The sequence below is a fragment of the Botryllus schlosseri genome, chromosome 9, assembly GCF_051294905.1.
Source record: "Botryllus schlosseri isolate E-star chromosome 9, Bs_hap1, whole genome shotgun sequence".
Taxonomy (NCBI): Eukaryota; Metazoa; Chordata; class Ascidiacea; order Stolidobranchia; family Styelidae; genus Botryllus; species Botryllus schlosseri.
Genome location: NC_137244.1, coordinates 17,992,518 through 18,017,841, shown reverse-complemented (window position 1 = coordinate 18,017,841; position 25,324 = coordinate 17,992,518). Strand labels below are relative to the sequence as shown.

General features: G+C 39.6%; 2 protein-coding genes and 1 long non-coding RNA gene across 3 annotated transcripts; 1 reads left to right on the top strand and 2 right to left on the bottom strand.

Moving 5' to 3' along the window:
- Positions 1-3,912: 3,912 nt before the first annotated feature.
- LOC145447373 (lysosomal-associated transmembrane protein 4A-like) lies at positions 3,913-9,785 on the top strand. Its single transcript, XM_080325797.1, has 7 exons — positions 3,913-4,099; positions 5,604-5,727; positions 6,804-6,877; positions 6,944-7,063; positions 7,169-7,324; positions 8,518-8,601; positions 9,436-9,785. The coding sequence occupies exons 1-7, from the start codon at positions 3,965-3,967 to the stop codon at positions 9,523-9,525; spliced, it is 783 nt and encodes a 260-aa protein (XP_080181923.1). The 5' UTR covers positions 3,913-3,964; the 3' UTR covers positions 9,526-9,785.
- Positions 6,393-6,765, bottom strand: LOC145447379 (uncharacterized). Its single transcript, XR_013917545.1, has 2 exons — positions 6,642-6,765; positions 6,393-6,588 (listed from the first exon to the last, which is right to left on the bottom strand). It is a non-coding gene; the product is annotated as an uncharacterized LOC145447379 (long non-coding RNA).
- Positions 9,786-10,726: 941 nt separating the features above from the next.
- Positions 10,727-20,411, bottom strand: LOC145447376 (uncharacterized). The gene is made up of 4 exons (XM_080325801.1): positions 20,267-20,411; positions 17,880-17,983; positions 17,185-17,346; positions 10,727-11,036 (listed from the first exon to the last, which is right to left on the bottom strand). The coding sequence occupies exons 1-4, from the start codon at positions 20,337-20,339 to the stop codon at positions 11,010-11,012; spliced, it is 366 nt and encodes a 121-aa protein (XP_080181927.1). The 5' UTR covers positions 20,340-20,411; the 3' UTR covers positions 10,727-11,009.
- Between the last annotated feature and the right edge of the window lie 4,913 nt (positions 20,412-25,324).

Sequence of the window (25,324 nt, the reverse complement as noted above, 5' to 3'; positions counted from 1 at the left end):
TCTAATCACGGCGTGACTGTGTGATCTACGCATGCCCTGACCCCCGTACAACATTGACAACCACTCAAAGTGCCAAGTTCACCGGCAAACATTCCAGTAACCAATCATGGTGACCGGTACCGCTACGAGATCTACCACGGCCGAATTCACCAAGTGCCGAGTTTGTGCGGCCGAATTCACCAAGTGCCGAGTTCACTGGTAATCGGGCAGATACGGAATAATAATAATAAGAACCGGCCTGGTGTAAAATGACCAGTGTAGTCGAACCACCACCATGAACACCACAAACAAACAAATAAACATCTAACATGGAAAAGAAATTACCTTTGCAGCCTTTGACAAACACAGTTACCATTGAAACCAGCAATTAACGTCTTGTTCGAAAGCAGAATAACAACTGTTTTAGTGGACATATCAAATCAAATGTTGGAAAGTTCATGTAAAATAGCCCAAAATATCATCTTACTGTGACCATATTCCATCAATATGGTCTGGCTAGCCAAATTCTCTGGGCCAACATAATCAAGCTGCGTTTGGTTTCAACGATTAATAATCTTGTCACTGGATTCGAGGTATAATTGCACTCAAATATCAAATTTTGCTCCATTAATCAACATCAAGTTGAAAATGTCCATTCTTGCACCAACTTTTATAAAATCATGAATCAGTGTTCTACAGGAATGTATCTATATGACTTATATACCTAGAAAATTCAAGCATAAATATTATGATATACCGTAGGTATAGTTACCGGTAATTCAGATGTTTGAAGCGAATTATAGTGGTCTAATTTCACTAAATTAGAGCGAAATGCCAGCAATATAATTGTAATCTAATTCGGAAAAACGGTTTAGCTCTAATTCTAACCTGGAAAAGCTGAAACTTTTCTATAGTTGTCTACACCTGTTTTGCAGAAAGTCAAACAGCTCTAGGCGTCATATACTACAGGCAATTCGAAACACCCCATAAGCTATATGCTACTGCATATATACCTTTAACCCGCTACCTCAGTCAGTCACAATTCCTATATATTTACGGCATTTACCATACAGAAAGAGCGAACTATGCCTCTGCGACCTGTTGCGCGTCAAATCTTTGTATGGCGCGATGACGTAAAATTTGAATCGCCGAAATATTCTAGAAGTCACGCATCGATAATCATATTCCTAAACGTACAACATATCACTTTTATTTAGTTATTCTCTGAATAAAACTATTAACCATTCTCGTTGAACATGCGAGATTACCGAAAGAGCGAATATATATATAATGAAGATCATATATATCAGAGGAAAACAAAACTATTCGACCTTAGAGCAACAACACGAATATACAACACCGGTGACATCCTCACGCAATAAAACGAAGGGAGAACATTGTTTTCTAATGGATAGAACGAAGCTACCGCATGAGATCGAACAAAACCGGATAGAATTCATCGTGATTGAATGTACCGACAAAGTCATCCTTTCTACGTATTTTAGTCGTACCCGCGAGAGATAGAAAATTTGCATTATTAGGTTAACTACCGGATATAACGAAGCCTAATGCATGAGATGGAACAACACCGAGTATGAATTTATTCTGATTGAATATAACCACAAGACCATCCTACTACGTATTTTAGACATTCCCTCGACACTTAGAAAATCAGAACCTAATCGAGATGATCCCGGATGATCCTTTTACGGTTTTGTGTTTGCTGGGGTGGTACGGAATCTTGCTGTGGACGACTGATTATTCTGTTGAAAATTGACACTTCCTGGGATGCATCAACATGAATCAAGCTCTCTACACCTTCCGCATAGCATCATTTGCAGCTTTTGACAGTCCATGCGAATGAATTACGATCGTTTTCACAACTACCTAATTACTTGAATAAATTTGAAGTCAGTTGGTCCGTGGACCTCGTCGCCGAATACGGGCCGTTTTATCGAAATTGTAAATTATTGGTGTTCATGGGTGGCTTTGATGAAGAAACTTCATGAGAGTACGCATCACTGCCAAGCTCGCTACACAGCTCTGTAGCAGAGGTGATCACATTATGATTCAGAAACTGGAACCAGACTAGGATATCAATGATTGCAGTAAAGTGGGACTGGATGCTGACGTCGGATTTTCCAAACAGAATCGTCTTAGTATAATAGGATTAGCTATAAATTTATGTGGAATAGGTACGCCAAATGGAGGGATTAGGACAGGGATATCTAGAACTAGATTACAAAACTTGAGAATCCGCTCGGTCATTCATCGCTGCTCTGTAGCCAGTGGCCGCCAAGTGGCAGTCTTTCGCTAAGACCAATGACGTCAGATCAGGTGACTTTTCTCAAGAGCAGCTATGATAAAGGGAAATGTTTTGTTTGTGATCCGATCCGCTGTGGAATATCGGGTAGTGATCATTTTGATGAAATCCTTTGTTCAGTATGATGCTGGTGAAGGGCTGTGTTGGATTCGTGGCTTATTTGGCGTCCGTAACTAATCATATGCCAACTGTTATCGAGACAAGTTCGAGACAAGTGGTGCATAGCAGGACCGAATACCGCTCAAGTTCATAGCTTGTCTTTACTCCTTTTATAGTTTTATGTTACCTTATGTTACTATTAATTAAGTGTTCCCGTCTCTTATTTACATGCTCTAGTAGGTCAAGGTGAGTGTCGATTGAAAGATTGCTCCCAGTCGCTTAAACACCCTCCGAAGCTCTGACGTGGGCGATATTATCTCATGAATCATCATGATTATAGCGCAATCTTGTTGTGTTTTTAAATTGATGAAAATATCAATGAGTGACTAACTGGCCAACTACCGTGTGGCACTATGTTACCGTCGAATTTGATCCCAGTAGTAGGCCTACCACATGAGGTTCTTAAGGAAATTTAATTTCTTATTATAAATTATTAATAAACTTACTATATTCTGATACTGCAATAATTATACGAAGGTCTGGTCCATACAGTCTGAATTGTCGATAAAATTTACAAACAAATATATGGGACTGTAAGGATAATCTTGATCAGTTGATCACAGTATAATTGATGCACTGGCGTAATCAGATTTGAGAGTATCGATTTTCTCCCGAGTTCATCAAGATTATCAATGTGGAAGGTCTTCCTGAATTTTATGAACTCTGTTCGAGTCTTCTACTATGAAAAAAGATAGCTCCTAGCACTGTCATTGCTTTCTATGAAAAAAGATAGCTCCTAGCACTGTCATTGCTTTCGGAATGTGCCTGTTTGGGATCTTAATCCATATTGTCTGTGTAAATTATTAAGGCTGATGACTGGAAAATTACCTTTGTGTGCTTGCTCGGCCTGACATTTCGAGTACCCTGTCGGCGCCGGTACCTAAAACCATTGGAAATCGATCCCTGTGCAGTATTGGTTCACTGACACAATTTTTATCAATCGAGTATGAGCTATCATATGGAAAGTAAGTCCTGTCGTGCAATTATCTGATTGCCCGCTACTCCCTGCATTAAATATACCATTACATCAGGCTAGGAGTTGTTTGATTATAAATATTTATAAAGATGTTTGAGACCAAGGCAACTGAAACTATAAGTTATATCATTTATGTGCGACGTCACGTAGGGTATAGGCCTACTGCTTAACAATTTTTCATTCTGATTTAGCCTCCCGTCACTTCAGGCACCTGAAATATAGGTATTTCCAGCGCAACCAAAGCTGGTATATTGTATCTACTGATTAATTTTTTTATTTGATTGAACAAATGATTTTATATTTTACTTCAAGAAGCTAACTAAAATGGGCTATGAATGGCCATTCTAGGTTGCTATGTTTCAAAGGTTGATAGGAATGCTATGTGCTATCCGCTCTTTTCTTAGGTACACTTTTGACCGTTTGTATGAAAGGCACCTATTTATGTACACTTTGTTAACCTGGTTTTGGTATTGATATGATTATTTATATGATATAATTTCAGGAAATTTTATTGTACTTTTAAACAAATGAAAAAGATTTTTATTCAAAGACCACAGGTTGATCGAAGGTGTGCAACAATGACTCGTAACAATAAGCCACCAACATGCTGCTTCTGCTGTCATGTTAACGTTGGAACCGTGGTTTATTCCCTTCTGATATTGGTGAGTCATTCATTATATACAATTAAATACCGATGAACTTTTATCATTTCATATATATATCTCCTTTGACTTAAGTTGAATCCAAAGTATGAATCCATAATACACATTTTGTGAAGCATATTATTGACATTGTATAGTTCGGCTATCCTGTTAGTACGCCTATGTTCTCAGCAGTGCCAGGATGTCTCAAGTCGCTACCCTAACTCGACTGGACAGTGGCCATATGAGTAATATGAAATCACTCATGTCTCGGAGTCAAATTTCGAGTCAGATTGTAAACCATTGAATATTCTATTACATGAAGAATTATCAACCTCTCATCCACACTGAGAAGGGACCACGTGATCAATACTTAACTCTTTTTTATCAGATTTCATTTCCAATAGGTCTATCAGTATCGGCATCACAGAGAAAACAGCGATGAATTGCAGTGACTGGCAATATCGTATCACTACAACCATGGATAAATTTTTATTTGTTTTCCAATAGGCCTATCAGTAACGGCATCACGGGGAAAACAGCAATGAATTGCCGTGACTGGCAATATCGTATCACTACAACCATGGATAAATTTATATTTGTATGAAGCTAGCTGAATCCATCTTGGGCTATATGAAACATAGTAAATAGGATTTATGAGCGAGCACCATTAATGGCGGTAATTTGAAATGAAGATATAGCTCAATTGTTGTTGTTGAATTCGAATCCACCCTGATATTATGCAATGCTTAAATTTTGGAGATAGGGTTGCGAACCTCGAAAGTACGAATGAGTTGCATTTTACCAAGAAAAATGTTTTGACAAAAATTTGTTGACATTCTCCTACATGCTCAAACATTTCTTATCTAATATGGGGTCAGCACTGTCCAAAACGTTATTGCAGCATTTCAATCAAAAACTCGATAACATCATCTTACTCCTATAGCATTTTGCATAGAAAATTTTTATGAAGTGGAAGCTAGGCTACTACTGACTTGATTCCAACAATCACTCATACGCTAGGCTATTATCCATATTCTCATTGAAAAAAAAGATGAAGATAAATTTTTGGTGGTGAACTAATAGGGTAGCGGGTAGTCCCATCACCTTTAGTGAAAAAAGAAACCATGTAGCTTCAGTTGTTGATGGGTTTAGGTTTTCTTCCATTCATGTGTACGGGAATTGTTCAAATATTGCTGTGCTTCATTTAAAGATTATCCAGCAGGAAATTTTACATCTAGTGCATTATTAATATAGTTGCGACTTATGATACTTCAAAAACAAACGTGAACAAACCACATCATTGCTGTTGTCTCATGTGGTTGATTTAACCTTGTAAGTTTAGAGTAGAAATGCAGTATCTAGAAGTGACTGCAGACTTTAGTTGAGCATCATGTTCTGGAGTTAGCTGCGATATTCTTTAGTGTCTTGTCTGTCTACCTCAGAATTGATAGGACGGCGTAAACAACACAATTTTATTATTCCCAGTACCGATGCTATAAAAAGCATATTTATTTTGTTACAGGTTACATCCCTTTTCATGGTTGTGGCATCGACTTTGGGATTAACAGGGTTGTTGAATGAGGACAATGTGAGTGCATGGCAATACCGATGCGTTGGATACAACTCGGATCTCACCACACGGCAAAGTAATTATTTCTGATATGCTCATCCTCGATTAAATGGGTTTTCAGTCTGATGATTAATTTTTATCCATTCATGGCTGATTAATGAATACCGACTTTAGTCAAAGGGTAGGCAAGCCTAATGATGGTATTACACTCAAACTACAACAGTTCGTTTGTGGTCTAATATTTTAATCATTCAATGGAATTGCCTGTTGCCTCCGGCTAATTTCTATGCCCAGATATGCTGGATACTAATTCTGTACAGACCTTAATGACAACATCTATTGCAAAACTACTTTCGACAAGGCAAGACCTTTTGGTTGTGTTTGATCAAAGACATTAAAAAATACAACCAATATTTTAAAGTATGGTGTATCAATCAATATTGCAGACCATGCAATTTGCATTGTAATAATGGAAGCAAACATAGTTTGAACAGTACTATTCTAGCGCAGTGTTGTTAATGTTTAATGCAACGAATAGGCTACATGCGGAAATATATGTAAAACCAATGGGAGACATGTCTGAAATAAGATCACTAATTTTTGTCTATGTAAAATGGAATTAGAGCAGTGAATATAATGTTCATTTTAACGCCTTCAAATGACATTTGATCTGCAGCACGCAATGGTTGTCAACATGTCATGTGTCAACGTTATAGTTTTGCCTACATGAAGGATTGTGGCTCGAGTGACATATTTTCCAACAAATTCAATTTGGAATATGTTATGTTTTATAATCTGGAACAACATTTATGAGGATCTACCACCCACCACAGTGGCACTTGTGATTGTAAATAATGTTGCTTGCATGAAAAGCAGGAAATAGATACATTTGAGAGTTTAGCATAAGTTGTTTCGTTGCATATATGGCGTGGTAACTCTTTAGTACCATGCACTCCCGATTTGATCTGTGTTTTGAGACTATTTTACTACTTCCCAACTAGGGAAGATGCGAGAATATCCGGTCATTTGTATAGTCCAACATGATCCTGTTGAATTGACCATTTAATAACCCAGGACATGGTTGCATGCCCTGCTGCATATACCGTGAAAGTGAGATACAATACAAGCTATTTGTATTATTTTCCATTGCAGTGCTATGGGTGTTCCTGGTGAACGGCTTCTTTTTTTTTGCGATTTCCGCCCTGTGCGTGTATGGTGTGGTCAAGGTAAGTTGGCACATCGGTTCCGGTTTCTGATTTAAACTGTGACATGAGCGTGAAATTTTTAATTAGAGCCGTGCGGGATTCATTCTCCCGTTTTTTATCGTGCAACTCTTCAACTTTCTGTGCCTGATGGTCTACATTGGCAGCGTCCTCTTCTACTGGCCCAACTTGAAAACCAATCTGCAACAGGTTTGTTTGCGTTGTTATCATTTCAAATTCCATCATGCATCTGTGGTGTATCATGCCTTGTCCCGAATTGATATTACTGTGCTTGATTTGTGATAATGGATTCAGTGCACTATGATCCCTGACGAAGTCAAAGAATATCTACTGGAAATGGACGACATGTGGCTGGCTTGCATTGTCTTCGCGGTACTGTTCATCGTCATCTTCGTAAAGTCTTACTTGATCTCCATGGTCTACCAATCCTACAAACACATCACCCTTCAGGTAAGCAATGACCTTGCCAAATTTTACCGAAATTATTGTGTGATGACAATTGATGAATGATATTACTGGGTGATGTTATGTGGGTATACTACTGCTATACCACGTTGTTCAGAATAGGGCTTGATCAGGGGCTCACAATTTTGAAGTGGTGTTTACTGGTGGATCCTTTCTAACTCATGTGAATCCAAAATCAATCTAAGACTCTCTGTAAAGTTTGTTTTTAGGGTTGGAAGGCATAACTAGGTGTGACTACCCCCCAAAACAAAGAATCTAGCTCAATGACCCCATTTTGAGACCCCCCCTGGTCTAGATGTTTTAGTGAGATGTATGACAAATTGATGCAGCGAACCGATGTCACTCGGCTATCGTGTACTTTTAATTAGTGGCTATTTTGCTTTTGCCTCGGGCAAGATTTTAAATTAATTAATTGTCTTGAATTATCTAAAATCTTTACCAATTGTCAAAATGCTAAACTTTGATAATTGAAATAGTCTTTGTCAGAATGGGGGCGACTGCTGTGTTGTATATCGTGTTCGAATTGGATATTGGATAATAACATCGATTCTATACTTTGAGGTTGAATTCATTTGGGGCATTCAATAACCTTATATTGATTTTCAATCCAACATTTTGTTGTAAACATGTATGATGTTGATATTCTAGCCACTGAAACATTCAAGTGGCTTGTACTCGCATTAGTTAAGTATGGGCTGCCTGCACTGCACTGTCGTCTGAATTCTCCAACGCTGTCTGAAAATCCACCACTTACACATTGTATGGAGTGACTATTCTTAGTAATCATGTTCAGGGAAACTGATGGCTCTTCGATCATGACTCATTCCACTGAAAGAAATTGTCTCCTAGCTAGAAAATAATTTTGAGAGCATTGACCATTGCCCCCCACCGACTGTTGTTGTTTTGTTGTTGGTCAATCTAAAATTTGATTAGGTTCAACGCTTGGTTGACCGCCCTGTGTTTATTGTCAGTCAGATTGCGTGGCTGACGGACAGTCTCTGAAGTGCCTGACAGTCGCCGTCAATGTGACATCTTTCAGCTTGCATACAGCCCTTGGGGAAGTCCCATACGGGCTTTTGTAAAGTTTGTTTTGCAGAACACACATTGACCTGTTTCGACATCGGCGCATAGCCTTTCGCCATCTCATCACCTATGTAATCATACTTTAAAAATTCCAGGTCATCATGCGCCGCGGAACCACCGAAATCAATCACGTTTCTGGCCGGGAGGACGACAAATCCGTATCCATCCACATTTACAACGTAGGTTTCAATTCATTTTCATAAACATTCAAGTAGCACCGCAACATCGCGTGTATCACACCTGTAGCGGGCGAATTCATTTCCATTTTTAATGCATTCCCACGACCAGCTATCCGCAACTGGCACATCTCAGCTATGTTCGATCGGGCTGACGATTCGATAATCTTCTATTGATTTTTCTGTCTAATGCATGGAGCTGAACGAGTGGGCCTCCACTAAAAGTGCTTTGAGATTCAGTTGTTGGGTCTTTCTTCTGGGAAAAACTGACGTGTAATTCTTTAAATGTGTAGTAGTAGAATGAATGGCTCATTTCCAATGTGTGCCGTAAGCTAGTCCCATCTCTGCATATAATGATGTTTCTAGTTGGGCGTGTCTCGGCTATAAGTGATATTATGCATAGCTGGTAATTTGTATTTGGCTGTATGTCCATATTGATCGCCTACCCGTACTACAAAAAGAAATTCCTTTCAAGGCTGAGTTATGCCAAGCCTGTTATCATGCAATTAAATCATATCTATAGCATGGTCAATTCTATCGATCCAAGTAAGCTTAATGGAAATAGATTTTCATTCGGTCTGCAATTGCTTGAAGCTATCAACAGACTAATTACAGGTTTATGGGATTGACTGCTTCAAGGTTTTTGAATTTTTGAAGCAGTAGCGTTCTTGCGAATGATACACATTCCAATTTAGGTTTATAATGCCGGTTCAAGGGTTACCATATGATTTGTGCGCTGATGATATAAATCCGGTTTGGAATATGACCATTTCCTGTCAACTGGACTAGTAAAATTCCAAAGTTGTACCTCGCACCTATTTATTATATTTTATATAGCCACCGAAGTACGAGGATATCCAGAAAGTGCCGCTGGTTGAGGACGTAGAGGATATGGACACGAGGCCCCCTCCCTACCAGGATGCTTGATGTGATTTCAGTTGTGAAACGATTCACGTGTTTGATAATTTGTTACATATTCCCACAATTAGGATTACTATTTCTCGTCTTCTAGTAAGAATGTTGTTATCGCGTGTAGCAAATGTAAAAAAGTGATTAATACTACGCAGCGAAATTAGGATTAGAGTTTGAAGTTACTTGCGCTATGAAATTTTCATGAAAATTAATGCAGGATGCTGTAGTGATTGTGAGCTATATCGATACTGTATTAATAAATATTGGTCATTCCATCATGTGTTTTCTTAGTGGGGTGACGGCAGGGTTGTAACCAAGTCACAAGGTTCCGAGTCCCAAGTCAATCTCACTTCAGTAGTTTTGACTCGAGTCAAATTAAGTCATTTTCAATTCACCTCCGAGCCTAGTCCGACTCCAAGTCAGCTAGCAGAGGGTCGAGTTCGAGCCAAAGTGTTTTGACTTGAGTCCGAGTCGTGTTCGCTATTCAGTTTTCAGATTAATCCGATTCAATCCACGTATTCAACTCTGCGCGAGTGACATAGAATGGCTCGAATTCATAATATTTTAATTTTCTTCCGTCTTAACAGTTCCTGACCCTGTTTTCCAAGTATCAGGGCTGATGGACGAAATACCAATCATGTGGTAACCTTGCTTTTCTTCGAAGTTACAATAAAAAGTCTGTCTTGGCCGTCCTAGTCTCGAGTCGTATGGCTTGGTTCGAGAAAATCGTGACTCGAATCAATACAGAACTGGGTGACATTCAAATTTCGTTAGCTAAAGTGTGAAGTATTCGTTTTATGGGACTCGCTGCTTCACGCTAGGGCGTTTCCTTTTGACCAATCTGCAGCGGATGCGAGCGTGAACGTTAGCGAAATAGAAAAGGCACCTAAATTTCGATTAGGTCTGCATGTGTTGGCAATTTTTCATCAAGTGGCAATAGTCGTACCACGGATACACGGGATAGAGATATGATCGTAGTAAGTAGCGGTACGGCGAGGTTCGACGCAGCAAAAAATATTCCTCCGGATTGGAGAACTCAGCTATATCGGGGAGCTATAGTTAGTATAGCGGCGGCAACGGCGCGCGAAATGGTGCGTTTTCGTGTCTCGTGAGTAGCACTTTCCAACGTATCAGAGGTGTATCTGGGGTCATCCTCCCTACGACGCTGTTCTTACGGCGTCTATTCAAAAGAGGTTAAATCGGACACTTCAATCTAAAATTTGTCGCTTTATTATGACTTTGGTATGCATACAAAATGGCCATGGCAATTTCATCATTGGTATAACTATCGAATATGCGTCACATTCGATAGTATAACGGTAACAATACAGTGATCTTAGCTGTCATAGCTGAAGTTGAAGACAGTATACAAATGACGCATTACTCGTTATAACTTTATAGTTGAAGAACCCTCATCCATCGAATACAACTTCGCCATTTCCATGGTAACGACATCATGTCATCGCTTGTAGAGGCTTGCCGACTAAATGAGCGTATAATCACCATGCAAGATTTGTCATGCACGCCTGATAAAAGAGAGAAATAAAATGTCTAATTAATGAATTCTCATCAAGGGAAAGGATATATATTTTCCGTACGCTCCCAAACAGGCCTACACGTACACGAACTAAATAGCCTACATTGTAGTAAAACGTGTTCACTTCACTGATGAATATATTAGACTTGAAGCTTTAAAATCTCGATATTCACACAATATTATGCTGTGTCATTGCAATGTAGTTACAATTGTTCCTGTCATGTGTGATGATCATTTTGAACCGGACCCAGATATATCTAAATGAGATATCCATGACCAGATGACAGGCAAGCCTAGGTAGATCGATAAGTGGGACAATCTGAACAAGTGCACATTGGATTGAATGCTGAGCTTTCGAAAACCACTTCTCTTTAAGTCTGCCTATCCGTAGGTGAAAAATGTTTGCAAAACGACTTTTTAGAGCAGGGGTGGCCAACCTGCGGCCGCATAAGGAAATTTGTGCGGCAGTGGACACGTAATTCAATTAGTATGTGTTGGCGGCCGTCGACACGCAAATTGAATCTATGAATTGACTAACGAATTTTGAAGAGATTTTAATTAACCTTGAAATTTTCTTCGCGCCGCGCGCGATTCAATTCGCCTTCGTTTTTGGATTTTAATGTAGTAGTGCCCTTTGCAACCCGAACACTGCAGTATAGATGAGAACAACAGCGAAAAAGGATCCTCAATGATGGAGTCGTGACTTCCTCAGGAAAAAGAATACGTTTCTGGTGCGTTTGGGCGATTTCAATATCTTTCCACTATACCGGCAGTCCTGACGGGAGGCCAAGAAATAACAACATGCAACAAAAGTGACTAATCACAGTTGGACCACCCGAAGATACATAATCATTTATAACTTTCCTAAAATTTTTGAAAACACACCCTGCATCAACTTTCCCAGGAATCTGATCACATGGGCTGAGAGCGGATAAATGTTTGGCAGGAACATGTGAAACTACAAATATTAATGACGAAATTCATTTGTATATCTGAGAAAATTTCGCGCTTCGCGCGATCGTGAAGACCCAATAGTCGATTCATAACATGACCATGACCATATAGACCAGTGGTTCCCAACGTGGGCGATATCGCCCCCCAGGGGGCGAAAATAGCGAAGGGGGCGATAGGGGGGCGATGACGCGTTAAAACGGCTATATTGGAGTCAATTCGGAGAAATGACGTTTTTTTTTTTAGGTCAACCCACGGAAGTTTGGTTGCAAAAGTGTAAAATTCGACAACGATCCGAAAAGTTGACCTTTTTTTTAGTCAACCTGTCGATGACTATAGATTGCATACCGACTTTTCGGTTCACAAAATCTGGGGGGCGATGATCGGTGTTGAGCTTGAAAAGTGGGCGATGAGTCGAAAAAGGTTGGGAACCACTGATATACACCATTCGCGATTTCGGTGCGTATCTAGAAGCCCGATATGAATAAATAGATCGGTGTGGAGCTCACCGAAAATGGACATGGACAGTTTAAATTGGGTATTTGGCGTCCAGTTTGTTCATTACGAATTATGTCCGGGAATGCGGCCGTAGGCTACATGGCTAATCGAAATGCGGCCGTGAATAGCAAAAAGGTTGGCCACCCCTGTTTTAGAGCAAAGCTCTTTGCTTGAAATCTGTTTATTCGATTGTTAGTTATATCGGTAGACCCAGCACCGTAACTGCCGCACCCCAAACCCCTCAATTGGGGGGGGGGGGCGAGCTCGAAGGGGGCCCATAATTATTTCGTGAATTAGCATAAATCATAGAGTAGGCTATTTTTTCACAATTTATGCAATTTTTTCAAAATTTTGTCGCGCTGTGCGCGAATTCAAGTAGCCATTTATCTTTATTATTGGGTATTGGGCCCGTACCGCGCCACGACCCACCAAGACATACAATCAAGTTTTAGTCCATATAACATGCGACTCCAAGAAGTGTACCGGAACGATCGGCAGCGAGAAAACCTTGGCCGAAAAGGTCTATGCCCTTATGCTGACCGAAGACTTCGTTATATATACAAAATACATATATGTTTAATTGTCCATAGGTGCCTAAATGACTGGCGTCGAATGTTCCTGTCATTGCAATCTGAACCTCACAAGACACCTTTCATGACACTTTACTCAGCTCTACCGGTAAATCCAATTACGTGAGTAGAGAGGACAATAAATTGATAGCATAATATATATGCAATCGCCGATCTGATTGACCGATTTTATCATAAATTATCGAAAATTTTCGCGCATCGCGCTGGCTCACAAGGCAGTACAGATGATTTCGTGACAAACGCGAACAACGTGATGGAGGGGTCGTTTCATCACCCTATGGGAGCCCAAGAGCCACGTTTTTGGGGGCCTGACGAGGTGCTGTTTCGTTCCTGCCAACGGGTATACGCCCGAAGATGTTTAATTATTATTGAGTGGTCCTACCTTTTCAAACACACGTCACTCAGCTCTACCGGCTAATCTGATTACGTGAGCAGAGAGAAGATAAAAATTGATAACAATATATATGCAATTCCCGATCATACTGCCGATTCAGTCATGAATTCTAGAAATTACCCGCGCTTCGCGTGCTTAGGCGACAAAAGCTGATTCACTAAACAAACTCCCAACGAATTTGATAAATAGCGGTAAACATGGTATCGCCGGAAGGGGGTCTGGGGGGCGAAGCCCCCCAGAAGTTCGATCTATAACCATATGGGGGGGGCAAGACCAAAGTTTTGGGGTGGCCTGACGAAGTGCTGTTACGGCCCTGGGTAGACCCCCCTTTCCGAATTCGAAGAACCTGCTCTGTGTTCAGCACGGGCAATTACATCATATTATTCGACTGATCACCGACAGTTAAAGCGAGATTTATTATTGCTACTGCGTATAGTCAAAGTAGACATCAAACACATATTACGTGGCGGTGGCGAGGTAGCGTAGTGGTAAATATTCCACAGCTGTAACACCAGTGGGTTGCTAGTTCGAGTCTGACCGAGGTCTACTCCAGAATCCCTACCTAAGTGTTGGACGTTTGTCCTCCCCATCTCATTAGTGAAAACGGTATCCTGGAAAAGTCTAGAAGTGGGGCCGTGCAACAAGTCGGCAGTTACGGAATGAAAATGAAGAATATCGGCCTGGTGAGTGGTGTAAATGAGGATAGTAGTCAACAAACACCATGAATACCACAAACGTTACGTCGCGATGAAAACGTGTATTCTGTTTTGACGTAAGACGCATATACGGCATAACTGTTCCTTCAAATCCAAGTACAATGCAAATCGTGTATAGCTAATCTAGAAATGATCCGATGAACAATACCACGAAACACATAGAATTCATGTATACCCACCTATACTCTATCTGTAGGCCTATATAAGTGATTTGGTTACCTATCAATTCAACTACAATTACAGTGAAAACTGGTAATGAGTAGAGTTACATATATCCTCCTTTTTCCGATTTTTGAAGATGTCCTCGGAGGACGCCTAATGTCCTCCTTTTTTGAAATTCGTCCTCCTTTATAGCTTTTTGAGCTATGGTGGCTAGATTCGAGTGAAAATGGGCAGTCGTGGTTCGAACGTAAGTAACGACCTTTTTTTTAGTCAACACCACTAATTTTGAAGTAAAAGTGTGTAAACCACCCAGCGATCGAAAATGACGACTTTTTTTAAACAACCAACCACAAAGTCGGTAAAAATTTACCATTTTTTCGAAATTTTACCACACAATTCTAGATCTGAAAATTTTGAAAAAGTGCCCTTCTTTCACGATTCCAAAATAAGTATAGGGTTACCATAATTCAGAAACCCAAATTCTGGGCACTCTTTAGCGCCCACTAGTGGATTTCAAAATGAGTTATGACGACACACTAGCAAAACTTTGCTCATAGACCAGAGGTGGTCACGATTCGGTTCAGGAGTATGTGGCTGTGTGTGTTTTATAATCGGGAACGAAAGCACGTTTTCAGCTTCCTCCCGCCCACATAATCAATGATTCTGAGCCCACACTATAGGGTAATCGATGCAACTTCTGGGTAGGGGGTGCTTGCTATATTAATTTGGTTTTTATATGCATCTGGTCGTTGAATTATTTGAATGAATTCTGTCAATAATATTGGTTGTTCCATATATCACTATATAGATACTACTCTCCGCCCACATGATCAGAGTTAGCGGTAGAGCTGGGGGAGGATATAATGAGTTCGAAAATACAGGGAGCGTAATTGGACATCGTTAAGTCATCAGCCTTATATGCCGGTGCGCACCAAGGAGCTTTATAAACACCCCGCATCCAGTGGTTTCCAACCTTTTATGGTCGCGACTCCATCTTCGATTTGAAAATGTTCCGTGGCCCAGATCAAAATTTGACGAGCTGATTACTAAAACAAGTCAGCACCTTTGCTCAGACTTAGGCTACTCGCGGGCTAATTTGGAAGCTGATTACGTTCAACATATTCTCAAACCCCAGAATAAAGGCAAACGACCCCCCTCACGTTTGGAACTACTCTCCAAGAATGAAGCATTTAAACCGCCTTAACGATCTCAACAGTGAAATTCCGGACATGTCCGGGAAAATTCCGGACGTATGGGAACCCTACCCTATAATAAGTCGAGAATGGTGGTGGTGACCGAGAGCAACCTCTCTTTTAAGGTTACCATACGTCCTCTTTTAAGAGGATTTGTCCTCTTTTTTGATTTTTTTGAAAGTATCCTCGGAGGACGCCCAAATATCCTCTTTTTTAGATTTTGTCCTCTTTTTGTGAGAATTTTGGTTAAATATAGGTCACAATTTGAATGACATACAGCAGTAAATCAGCACTGAAGTAACGCTCCGGCGGCTATTTCGGGAGCTGACCCGGAAAGTTGACCTTTTTTTAATCAACCAACCGACCACGAAGTGCAAAAGATTTACCATGTTTCAGAATTTTCCTCCTGTATTGCGAGTCTGAAAATTTTGAAAAATTGTCCTCTTTTCAGATTTCCAAAATATGGTAACCCTACTCTATCTATGCCAACAAAATTTAAAGTGAATCCATATGGTGCCAAGCAAATTAAACAAACAATCAACTAAAATGTATGGACACTGGAGATATCGATGATTAACCTCGAATATGTATTGATAGAGGTAACGGAAAACAGTAGTTAGGCGTGATTTTCGTAGTACATGCGAGAGGGTTACAGTTATTTCTAGTAGCACAAATTATTGTTAAAATCTGTCAAAGTTTCACGCTGGAGGCGGGAATATTATATTCATTCTTGTCTGCAATGCGCATGCAGGACAATTGCGAAAAGGAAGTTTAGAATCAAGTCCGAGACCAATACCAACATGATTATTACCATTTCAAGCAATTCCATAGTAACGTAGGCTACTAATCGCACATACGGTTGACCCGTTCTGACGATTTATACCCCAAACCATCACTTTCTTGGATATAGGCTATTATTGTAATAAGATTGGAAAGATAGAGACCGAGAAACCACTGATGCATAGATGGTCACAACTAATAGGTAGCGTTTTAAAACACTTTGTTTAATACATGTTTTAAACAGCAGTGTTTCAATTAAATGCCTTTAAAAAATTGTGTTATTTTTTCAAAAGTTGTATATAACTAAGCCACAATTGTGTAAACACTTTCGAAAATACATGTAGTATGAGCCTACGGACAATTCGCACCCAATATAGTCGACTTATACGATGTGGAGTGGCTGGAACCGTCGAAAAAGTCATCGGTTCAACGGTTATAGCATGTGGATATAGATCATTGATACGTAATGGGTGCTGTTCTGACGATGATGATCGCCGACCGTAAAAATGCTATATAACTAGGGTTGCCATATTTTGGAATCGGAAAAGGAGGGCACTTTTTCAAATTCACCCACTTTTTAACAATACTTCTCTGGAGTTGACACCAATCTATTGTGATGTCACAATTAAGAATTCGCGACGTCATAGCTAAGAAAAACGATAAAAGACATGTTTTGAACCAGGGCCTTGTTTGAAACATGTCTGTTCCAAATTGAGTTTTGTTGTAAATGCAACTGATTCTTCTCAAACCGCATGCGACTGTTCGGTGTTCAGTATATTTTGGCGTCAGTGCGGGTATAGGTTTTGCTGTCTGGTTTTTAAATCTGTATGTAAAATGTTCATTATTGTTATACCTGAAATCTGGTGCAGTAAATTACTAAACTGGGGTCATTGCATGTGTCCGTCTCGAATAGATCAGCCATCATCGAGTCAATATCGTCGTTTCCTTCAATGGCATCAAAAAGAGCTGGATCACCATTTAACAGGTCATGGTATAAACTCAAATTGTAATTCACCTTTAGAAAAATAGTTTGGAATTAGTAGAGAATGATACATATCGGCAGTAGAGTAGAGCGTTATACTTCGGGTTACCATGCGATAGTCCTCCCTTAGGTTTGTCCTCCTTTTTCAAGAAATCGAAAATGTCATCCGAGGACGTTCAAATGTCCTCCTTTTTGGCAATTCGTCCTCCTTTATAGCTTTGACAGCCAGTTGATTATACAGGCGCAATTGAAAAACGCCATAAATGACGAGATCGCGGTGATATAGCAAGGATGAATAAAAACAAAGATCAACCACAACCTAAATGACGTCAGAGCGGGTCTTTCAGGAGTCGAGTTGGAAAAATGACCATTTTTTAGTTTAGCCCAACAGTGTTTTCGAGGTAAGTATCAAATTATCCTTTTTCTCGTCCGATGTTAAGTTTTATGATTTCTAAAAAGAGTCCTCTTTTCCGAATCTTGGAATATGGTAATCCTATATAGAGCTGTAGGCTACAAAAGGCACATAATGGGACATCTGTCATATAAGTAGTTTGTTTCTATCTCACCGCATACATAACACAGTAACTAACGAGCAGGTCTTCCACAGCCGATTGCGTAAGTCCTTGTAAAGGTGGATGTGGATTCGAAGGATTACCCACACTGTGACAGCCTGTTCGTAGAGAATATCCATATTAGTTAGGCCTATTACGGGGCAACTAGGCTATAATAGCCCTTATGGTTGCATTTAAAACAAAAATCAATTTAAAATAAAGATGTTTAAAACAAGGTCGTTGTCTAAAACATATTTTTAATGTTTTTTTTTAAGCCATGACGTCACGTATATTCAATTGTGACGTCATAATGTATTGACATTGACCACTGAAAATATAGGGTAAATAGAAGGGATGGTGTGAACCTCTGAAAGGTTCAGGTTCGTGTGAACGCAAACCTTTTTAAAAGGTTCTGTGTGAACGCGAACGTGAACTTCATGACGTCACGTGACGTCATATTGCTAATTCCAACCCTGCCTTTCAATGAAGTGATAGCCTATATTAATGTACGCGATACCTAGCGATGACTCGGGCCACATAATGCCACCATGCTGAAGAACATATTGGCGTTTTAAACGTAGCTAAATGTACCAACTAAGGCAATCAAAGGATATAATACTCCCATAAAATCAATATCTTCCGTCGCTTTGCCAACAATTTCGACGAAGACTTACCAGGGAATAAAAGCCTTCGCCTTAACGGTCTAGGCCAGACCGGACAATGTAGGCCTATTTGGCGTCTGAGTATTGCTACATTGATATTGAGCAGAGTGTAAAATGGGATCCTTTGGTACCGATATTACCCTATCGACAAATTATACAGCCGTAGCCAACACCCCAATCGCACGGATTTGGTATTAATGATGCAGTAAAGATATGAAGTCAAAATTGACCCCGTACGCCTGCTACACAAACGATATCAATCTCATTGATTTGTTAAATAGGCATAATTCGCTGCTGACTACGTATGTCGCTCGTGATGTTGTGTGATTGCGGGTCTAGCTCACAGCAGAGGGTCACTAAATATTCAGAAACGGAAAGCTGGATATTTCGAGCAAACTTTTGTAACAAAGCAAGTAAAACTTTTGAGATTGCCAAAGTGCTCGTTTAGTGTTGATTTTTAATGCTGTCAGAGCCATTCATAGAGTGGCCCGCAGTTGAAATGAAATAAATTTGAACCAAAGATGTTATAATGAAGTGAAAATTGTAATATATGTGAAAGGTTCACAGTGCAGAACCTACCAAGGTTCTGTTGTGAACGCGAACGTGAACCTCGCGTTCACACCATCCCTAGTAAATAGAGCTCTTTTGACGAAATATATACGTGCTATAGCGGCTGAATCGACTATTCTGATGGTTCCAACCATCCCATATTGTATTCGTCGTCTATATTGGGTGGTAGGCCTAATTGTCCGTAGGCTCATACAACATGTTTTTTGAAAGCATATACAATAGGGCTGTTCAAAAATAACTTTTTTTCCGGATTCCAGCCATTCAGTGCTTAAATTGTCAGGTTGCCACAACAAAGGCTGCACACCAAATTTGGTTCAATTCTAACAAGTATAGGGCTCCGCGGATCCAATTAAAATTTTTAATTTATACAGGAAAATTGAAAAAAAAAATTTTCAAATTTTTCTGTCAACCCCATGAAAATGTTGAGCTGTCTTCAGAGACGATGCAAAAAAAATTTGACTCAATTCGGACTAGTAGAAGTGGAGTTATTGGAGTTTTTCGTTGATAATTCTCCAATTATCCTTGATTGGGGGATAATCCGAGAATTATCAACGAAAAACTCGAATAACTCCGTTTCTACTGGTTGAAATTGACTCAAATTTCATTTGCATGGTCTTTGAAGACATCTCAACATTTTCATGGGGTTGAGAGAAAAATTTGAAAAAATTTATTTTTCAATTTTCCTGTATAAATTAAAAATTTTAATTGGATCCGCGGAGCCCTATACTTGTTAGAATTGAACCAAATTTGGTGTGCAGCCTTTGTTGTGGCAACCTGACAATTTAATCAGTGAATGGCTGGAATCAGGAAAAAAAAGTTATTTTTGAACAGCCCTAATATACAATTATGGTATAATTTTACAGCCTAAAAAACACAATTTGTTTTTAAATGCCTTTGTTTAAAACACTGTTTAAAACATGTTTTAAACAAAGTGTTCTATACAGCATATTGTTTTACATGCAACGCTAATAGTAATAGGCCTAGTAAACCGCCTATAGCTACATTCGTGAAGAGTGTATTATGACGATTTATTGATTTCCATGTTTTGGCTACGCTGGCAATAAATTTACCAAATATTTACCATAACTAAGATACCATTTAGATGTTTCAAAATTGAAGCACCAGATCGAGTACGTATGTTAGCACATGGGTTATAGGCTATATACCTACCTAATGCTCGCGGCGTAGAAGAATATGCTGCTACGATAAGGCACATATAAATATCCAACTTCCAACTCGACATTTCTATTCGATTTTACCGTAAGCTACAACGAAAAGAAATACTACTGCGGAAAATGACCAGAACCTGCTCGAAACCTATATATATGTAGTAATATTCCTCCGTGTCGCTTAATTTTATATAATTATAGTGCCTCTGCTCCTGATGGCTAATCTCGTATCATTTGCTATTTTAGAACTATAGAATTAGTGGAGTATAATAATGCCTAGGCTACAGCTACAGCTCAGAGTTATGATGTCACTGTGATTTTCCTATGTATGCTGAGATCGACAATTGTATGAGTAGGATACAAGCATAAAACTAATTCAATTACATATCCAATCGTCTGAATCGTTATCAGGCTTAATTGGACAGTAATGTTAAACCGGAACTAAAAGCGTAGTCCTGCACAGGGTCGTAACTGCCGCACCCCAAACCTAGGCTGGGAGTCTGGGAGCTTGAAGGGAGTCTGAAAATATTTTGTAGATCAACATATATAGAATATTTTGGGGAAGATGTTCAACTTGGAATATGCCCCACTCACGAAAGAATATATTTTTCTTCTATTAAGTCTAGTATGTGAGCGATACCAATATATCATTTGGGTATAGTGACTTCATCGACAATCATTACCCGAGGTCACGAAATGACAACTTGCTTTCAACAATGTAATTGATAACGATGGGTTCGCTGGATCCCAACCCTCGATAAACTCATGATAAGTATAACCGTGTGATGTGGTGGGAGTGTGGGCATTGGCAGGATCGAAACAGTACTTCGCCATCCCCCACCAAATAACGTTGGTGATGCCCCCCCAAATTTTCCCCACTCAAGAGGCACCTTTTAATTACTACCAGATAAAGCACGTTTTAGTATTGTAAGTGTCATGTGTAGCTTACATGTGTTCGTAGTTGCGTTCAGCGCACAAATATACAGGATAGTCTGCATCTATATTGCTATTAATTTTTCGTCTTCTCTCAATCCACGTGATCAGATTTCTTGGTAGAGCTGAGGTGTTGGTGACTTCAGATAGAAAGCGCCGGACTATTCCGCGCCCCTGGACAATGGGCAATTGGCAAAAAATATATTGATGGTTTCGGTCGCCATGCGGTGACCGTTTTCTGCCATGGTTATATTTAGTAACATAGGCTACTTCGCGAAGTCACATGTTGGCCAAAAGTTTAGATCTTGATTGGTGCATCATGGAGCGGTAATAGCCGGCGCTGAGATGTCTATTCTTAAAAATTATGCGTATTTTTTCGTGGGCGCTGAGGGTGCCCATATTAAAAGCTGCTGCGAAGCGCGAAGAAAACTTTGCAGATATTGTAGGATAGATGGTTCTCATCTCAACCGGCGTGCCGACTGGGCTATTAAGGCGTGCCGCGAGCAAATGTGGTAAACAAGGTCAAAAATTAGAGATTCCAAATTATGACTGTGGCATTGCCGGTGGTTATATTATTTTTACCCGTTCGGGACACACAATGTGTAATGTGCTGTAATTAACAGATAGGAGAATGTCGAAACGACCATCTTTAGCATGTAGGCAGCCCGCGTACCGTGTCTCTTAATCTGGCATCCCCTCAGCCTAATTCCTGGCAACAGTGTTCGATCTTTTTCTTTCTTTTTTGTGGTTCCTCGGTATTTTTACTTCTCGTCCTTGTATTCATACTTGATCGGGTCTTTTCCGGGCTGTTTTGCAACGATAGGCTACTTTGAGCACAACGAAGTAGAGGGGCATCCACCGTCGATGGCGGCGGAAACGTAGTTTCCAGTAGTTACAGTAACAAAAATGAATGAATTCAATGTCACAGCAGCTGATAAGACTCTGAAGGTTGTGAATCACAGAAATTGCAGATTAGCAAGATTTTCCTAAATATTTCACGGAACAAAGTCAGACACAATGGAATAAAGAACAGTTATTTACAGTATAGCTACAGGTACAAAAATACATGGATTTCATGTTACAGCAGATGATAAGATTCCTAAGATTATGAAACACCGGAAACATTCCAGATTTGTACATTTTTACTAAAAATTCCAACGAAACAAAGTCATAAACAACGGATGAAGATTTTCTGGCGCAAGCGGTAATGGCACAATGACCTGACTATTTACATCCTGAATCAAGCATTTTCTGGCACAAGCGGTAATGGCACAATGACCTGACTATTTACAACCTGAATCAAGCATTTTTTTCGTAACGGCTGGAAGAACCCACCGCTGTCACATTGCTCCCAGTCTTCCCCTATATTTGGATATGAAATTTGAATCAGAATGTAGGCATGCAGTTTGCAGACAAGCAAAATAGGATTTGGATTTTGGAATGGCCAAAGGAAACAAATTGAACATTTTAATTTTCACGGGCACATATACCTGAATTTTCATTCGAATTTTGCAATTTCAATGTTGAAAGTAGTGTAGGTAACAAAATTTATAATTTGATTTCAAGTAGAAAAAAGTTGGATTTGGAATTATGATTTATGCGCGGACCGCATGCAGAATAAGGTCAGTCACAAGAAAAATAAGACCAGTCGCGACATGCAGAATAAGGTCAGTCACATGCAGAGGTGGTCAAAGTAGTCAAGAAATCTACTCAAGTAGAAGTAGAAGTAGCGACGAGTAGAAGTACTTCTTTCATAAGCAACCTAAAACTACTTGAAGTAGAACTAGAATTGACTGACTTTAAAAGTACTCAAGTAAGTTAAGTAGTTATGGAAACCATCCTAATTCGTTCACATGGATTGTAAAAAGGTGCAAATTGAGCTATATGCGATAGGTGACGAGCATGATTCACATTGATGCATATACCAGAAGGTATCCAATTTTCGATAGCATAAGTATTCGTCCACATCATGGGATGAAAATGATAGTATTGATATGGAAATGCGATGCTAATCCTCTGTTTTCTCGAACAGCACGTTTCAGAAAATATCATGGTATGACGCCATTCCCCATATTATAAGGCTAGTTAGTTTAGTCGAAGAGCAATTCGCAGAAGTTGTATAGGATACGGTGTAAACATTTTGCGCGATTAGTATAAACGTTAATAAAAAATATGATGGACCGTAAAAATGCCGTATTGTGTAGCTTTATTTCCAGAAATTAAAGGCATTACTACACTTGCTTTTATACTTCAACATGTATGTTATCCAGACAAAAGAACTGGTGATAATTATGACTCAAAGTATATGATACTGGGAATTGAAAGTGAAATATAAATACTACTTATAAAAGCAGAACATGTATTTCATGTTTTTAGTCCAGCAAGTTTCAAAGGTGGTATACTAAACAGCTCTAAAACTAAAAAAAAATCAGAGTCCACTTTCCAGATTTGGACACGCCATGGACATGCTAGATTACGATATGACAAGTAAATGCTAGATTGCGAAACATCAGTTTCAAGCGTTATGATGAGCCATATATACTGCGATGAATTATTTGATATGGACGAAGGGCGACAATGTGGCGTGAACGGAACCACGCCAACCCTCTACCTAAATTATATTCACCGATACTTTCGTGAAATCATACTGGTTACTCCGTTTCCAGCACTGCGCGCGAAGCGCGACGAAAATTCTGGGCTTTACTAAACTTTTATGAAAATTAAATGTTGATAATCCGTGAAAACAGCCCCAAAATTCGTCAGGCTATCTTCCTGATTGGAAGATTGAACTACTTCTACTTGACAAACTGAAAATAGCGAAAAGTAAGTAAGTAAATCACAAAATATTACGAAGTAGAAGTAGAAGTAGCGAAAATCATATCTACTTAAGTAAGTACCAGAAGTAGAGGAAAACTACTTGAGTACTTCAAAAAAGTAGAAGTACTTCGTTACTGACCACCTCTGGTCGCATGCAAAATAAGGTCAGTCGCTACATGCAGAATAAGATCAGGCACATGCAAAATAAGGTCAGTCGCATGCTAAATACGGTCAGTCGCCACTTGAAGATTGCAGAATAAGGTCAGTGGCATAAGAAAAAAAATAATTGGATTTCAAGTAAATATTTGGACTTATACGCGGACTGATAATGTTCTACATGCGACTCACCTCGTAATCGTAATAATCGTCTTATTATATTTTGTTGAAATATCTTCAGATTTAGGATATAAATGAGGAGTGTCAATCATGAAAGTACTATATGGGAAAGAAATTTTAAATTTATTTTTCATAAGAAAAAGAGTTGGATTTGTAATTGAAGTATGGATTTGGATTTATGCGCGGACTGACCTTATTTTGCATATCGCGACTGACCTTATTTTGTATGTTTTTGACCTTATTTTGCATGTCATCGCACCAACCCTGTAGGATAAAATTCATTCATTAAATTCTGCGCTCTGGTCAGTGGTCATTCATCACTTCTGGTTCCAGGTATTTTTGTCATTGTTTCACTCGTCCACTAGTCCCTGGTATGCTTAGTCCGCCATTAAGTGGTCAGTATCACCTCCCGTTTTATGACGGCACTCAGCTATGTAAACAATAAATATTGGCGTATGAAGTGAGTGAACTGTCAAGGCAGGCTACGATTTGAGCTGACGTTTTGAGTTGCAGTTGCACTGTTTCGGAGGGTTTTTGAGAATAATCAAAGACAAAAACCGCCAAGCACGATTGCTCTTAGCCGATTGGAACGGCTCTGTTGTGGATATACTCACACTCAGTGCAGGACTGTGGTTAGGTGGTACCGTGTATATCAGTCAGCCAGAAAGATACAGGTATCGCATAGGATTATCACCCAGTTATCGCAAGTATCAGGTATGGAATGTGTGTAGGGCATGTTCAAATACGTCTTGCTGTCAGGTATCGTGTCTGGGGCGTCTTCAAGTCTGTCCAGCCAGCACTCGGCCCGACTCGGGTATATCATGTACCATGTATGGGATGTGTTGTGTTAAAGTCAGTCTAACGTTCGAGTATCATGTCTGGGATATGTTTACATACGTTCAATATCTTATCTAGAATGTGTCTGGTGCTTGTCAGACATCATTCCAGAGTGCTAGACTAACTTTGAGCACAC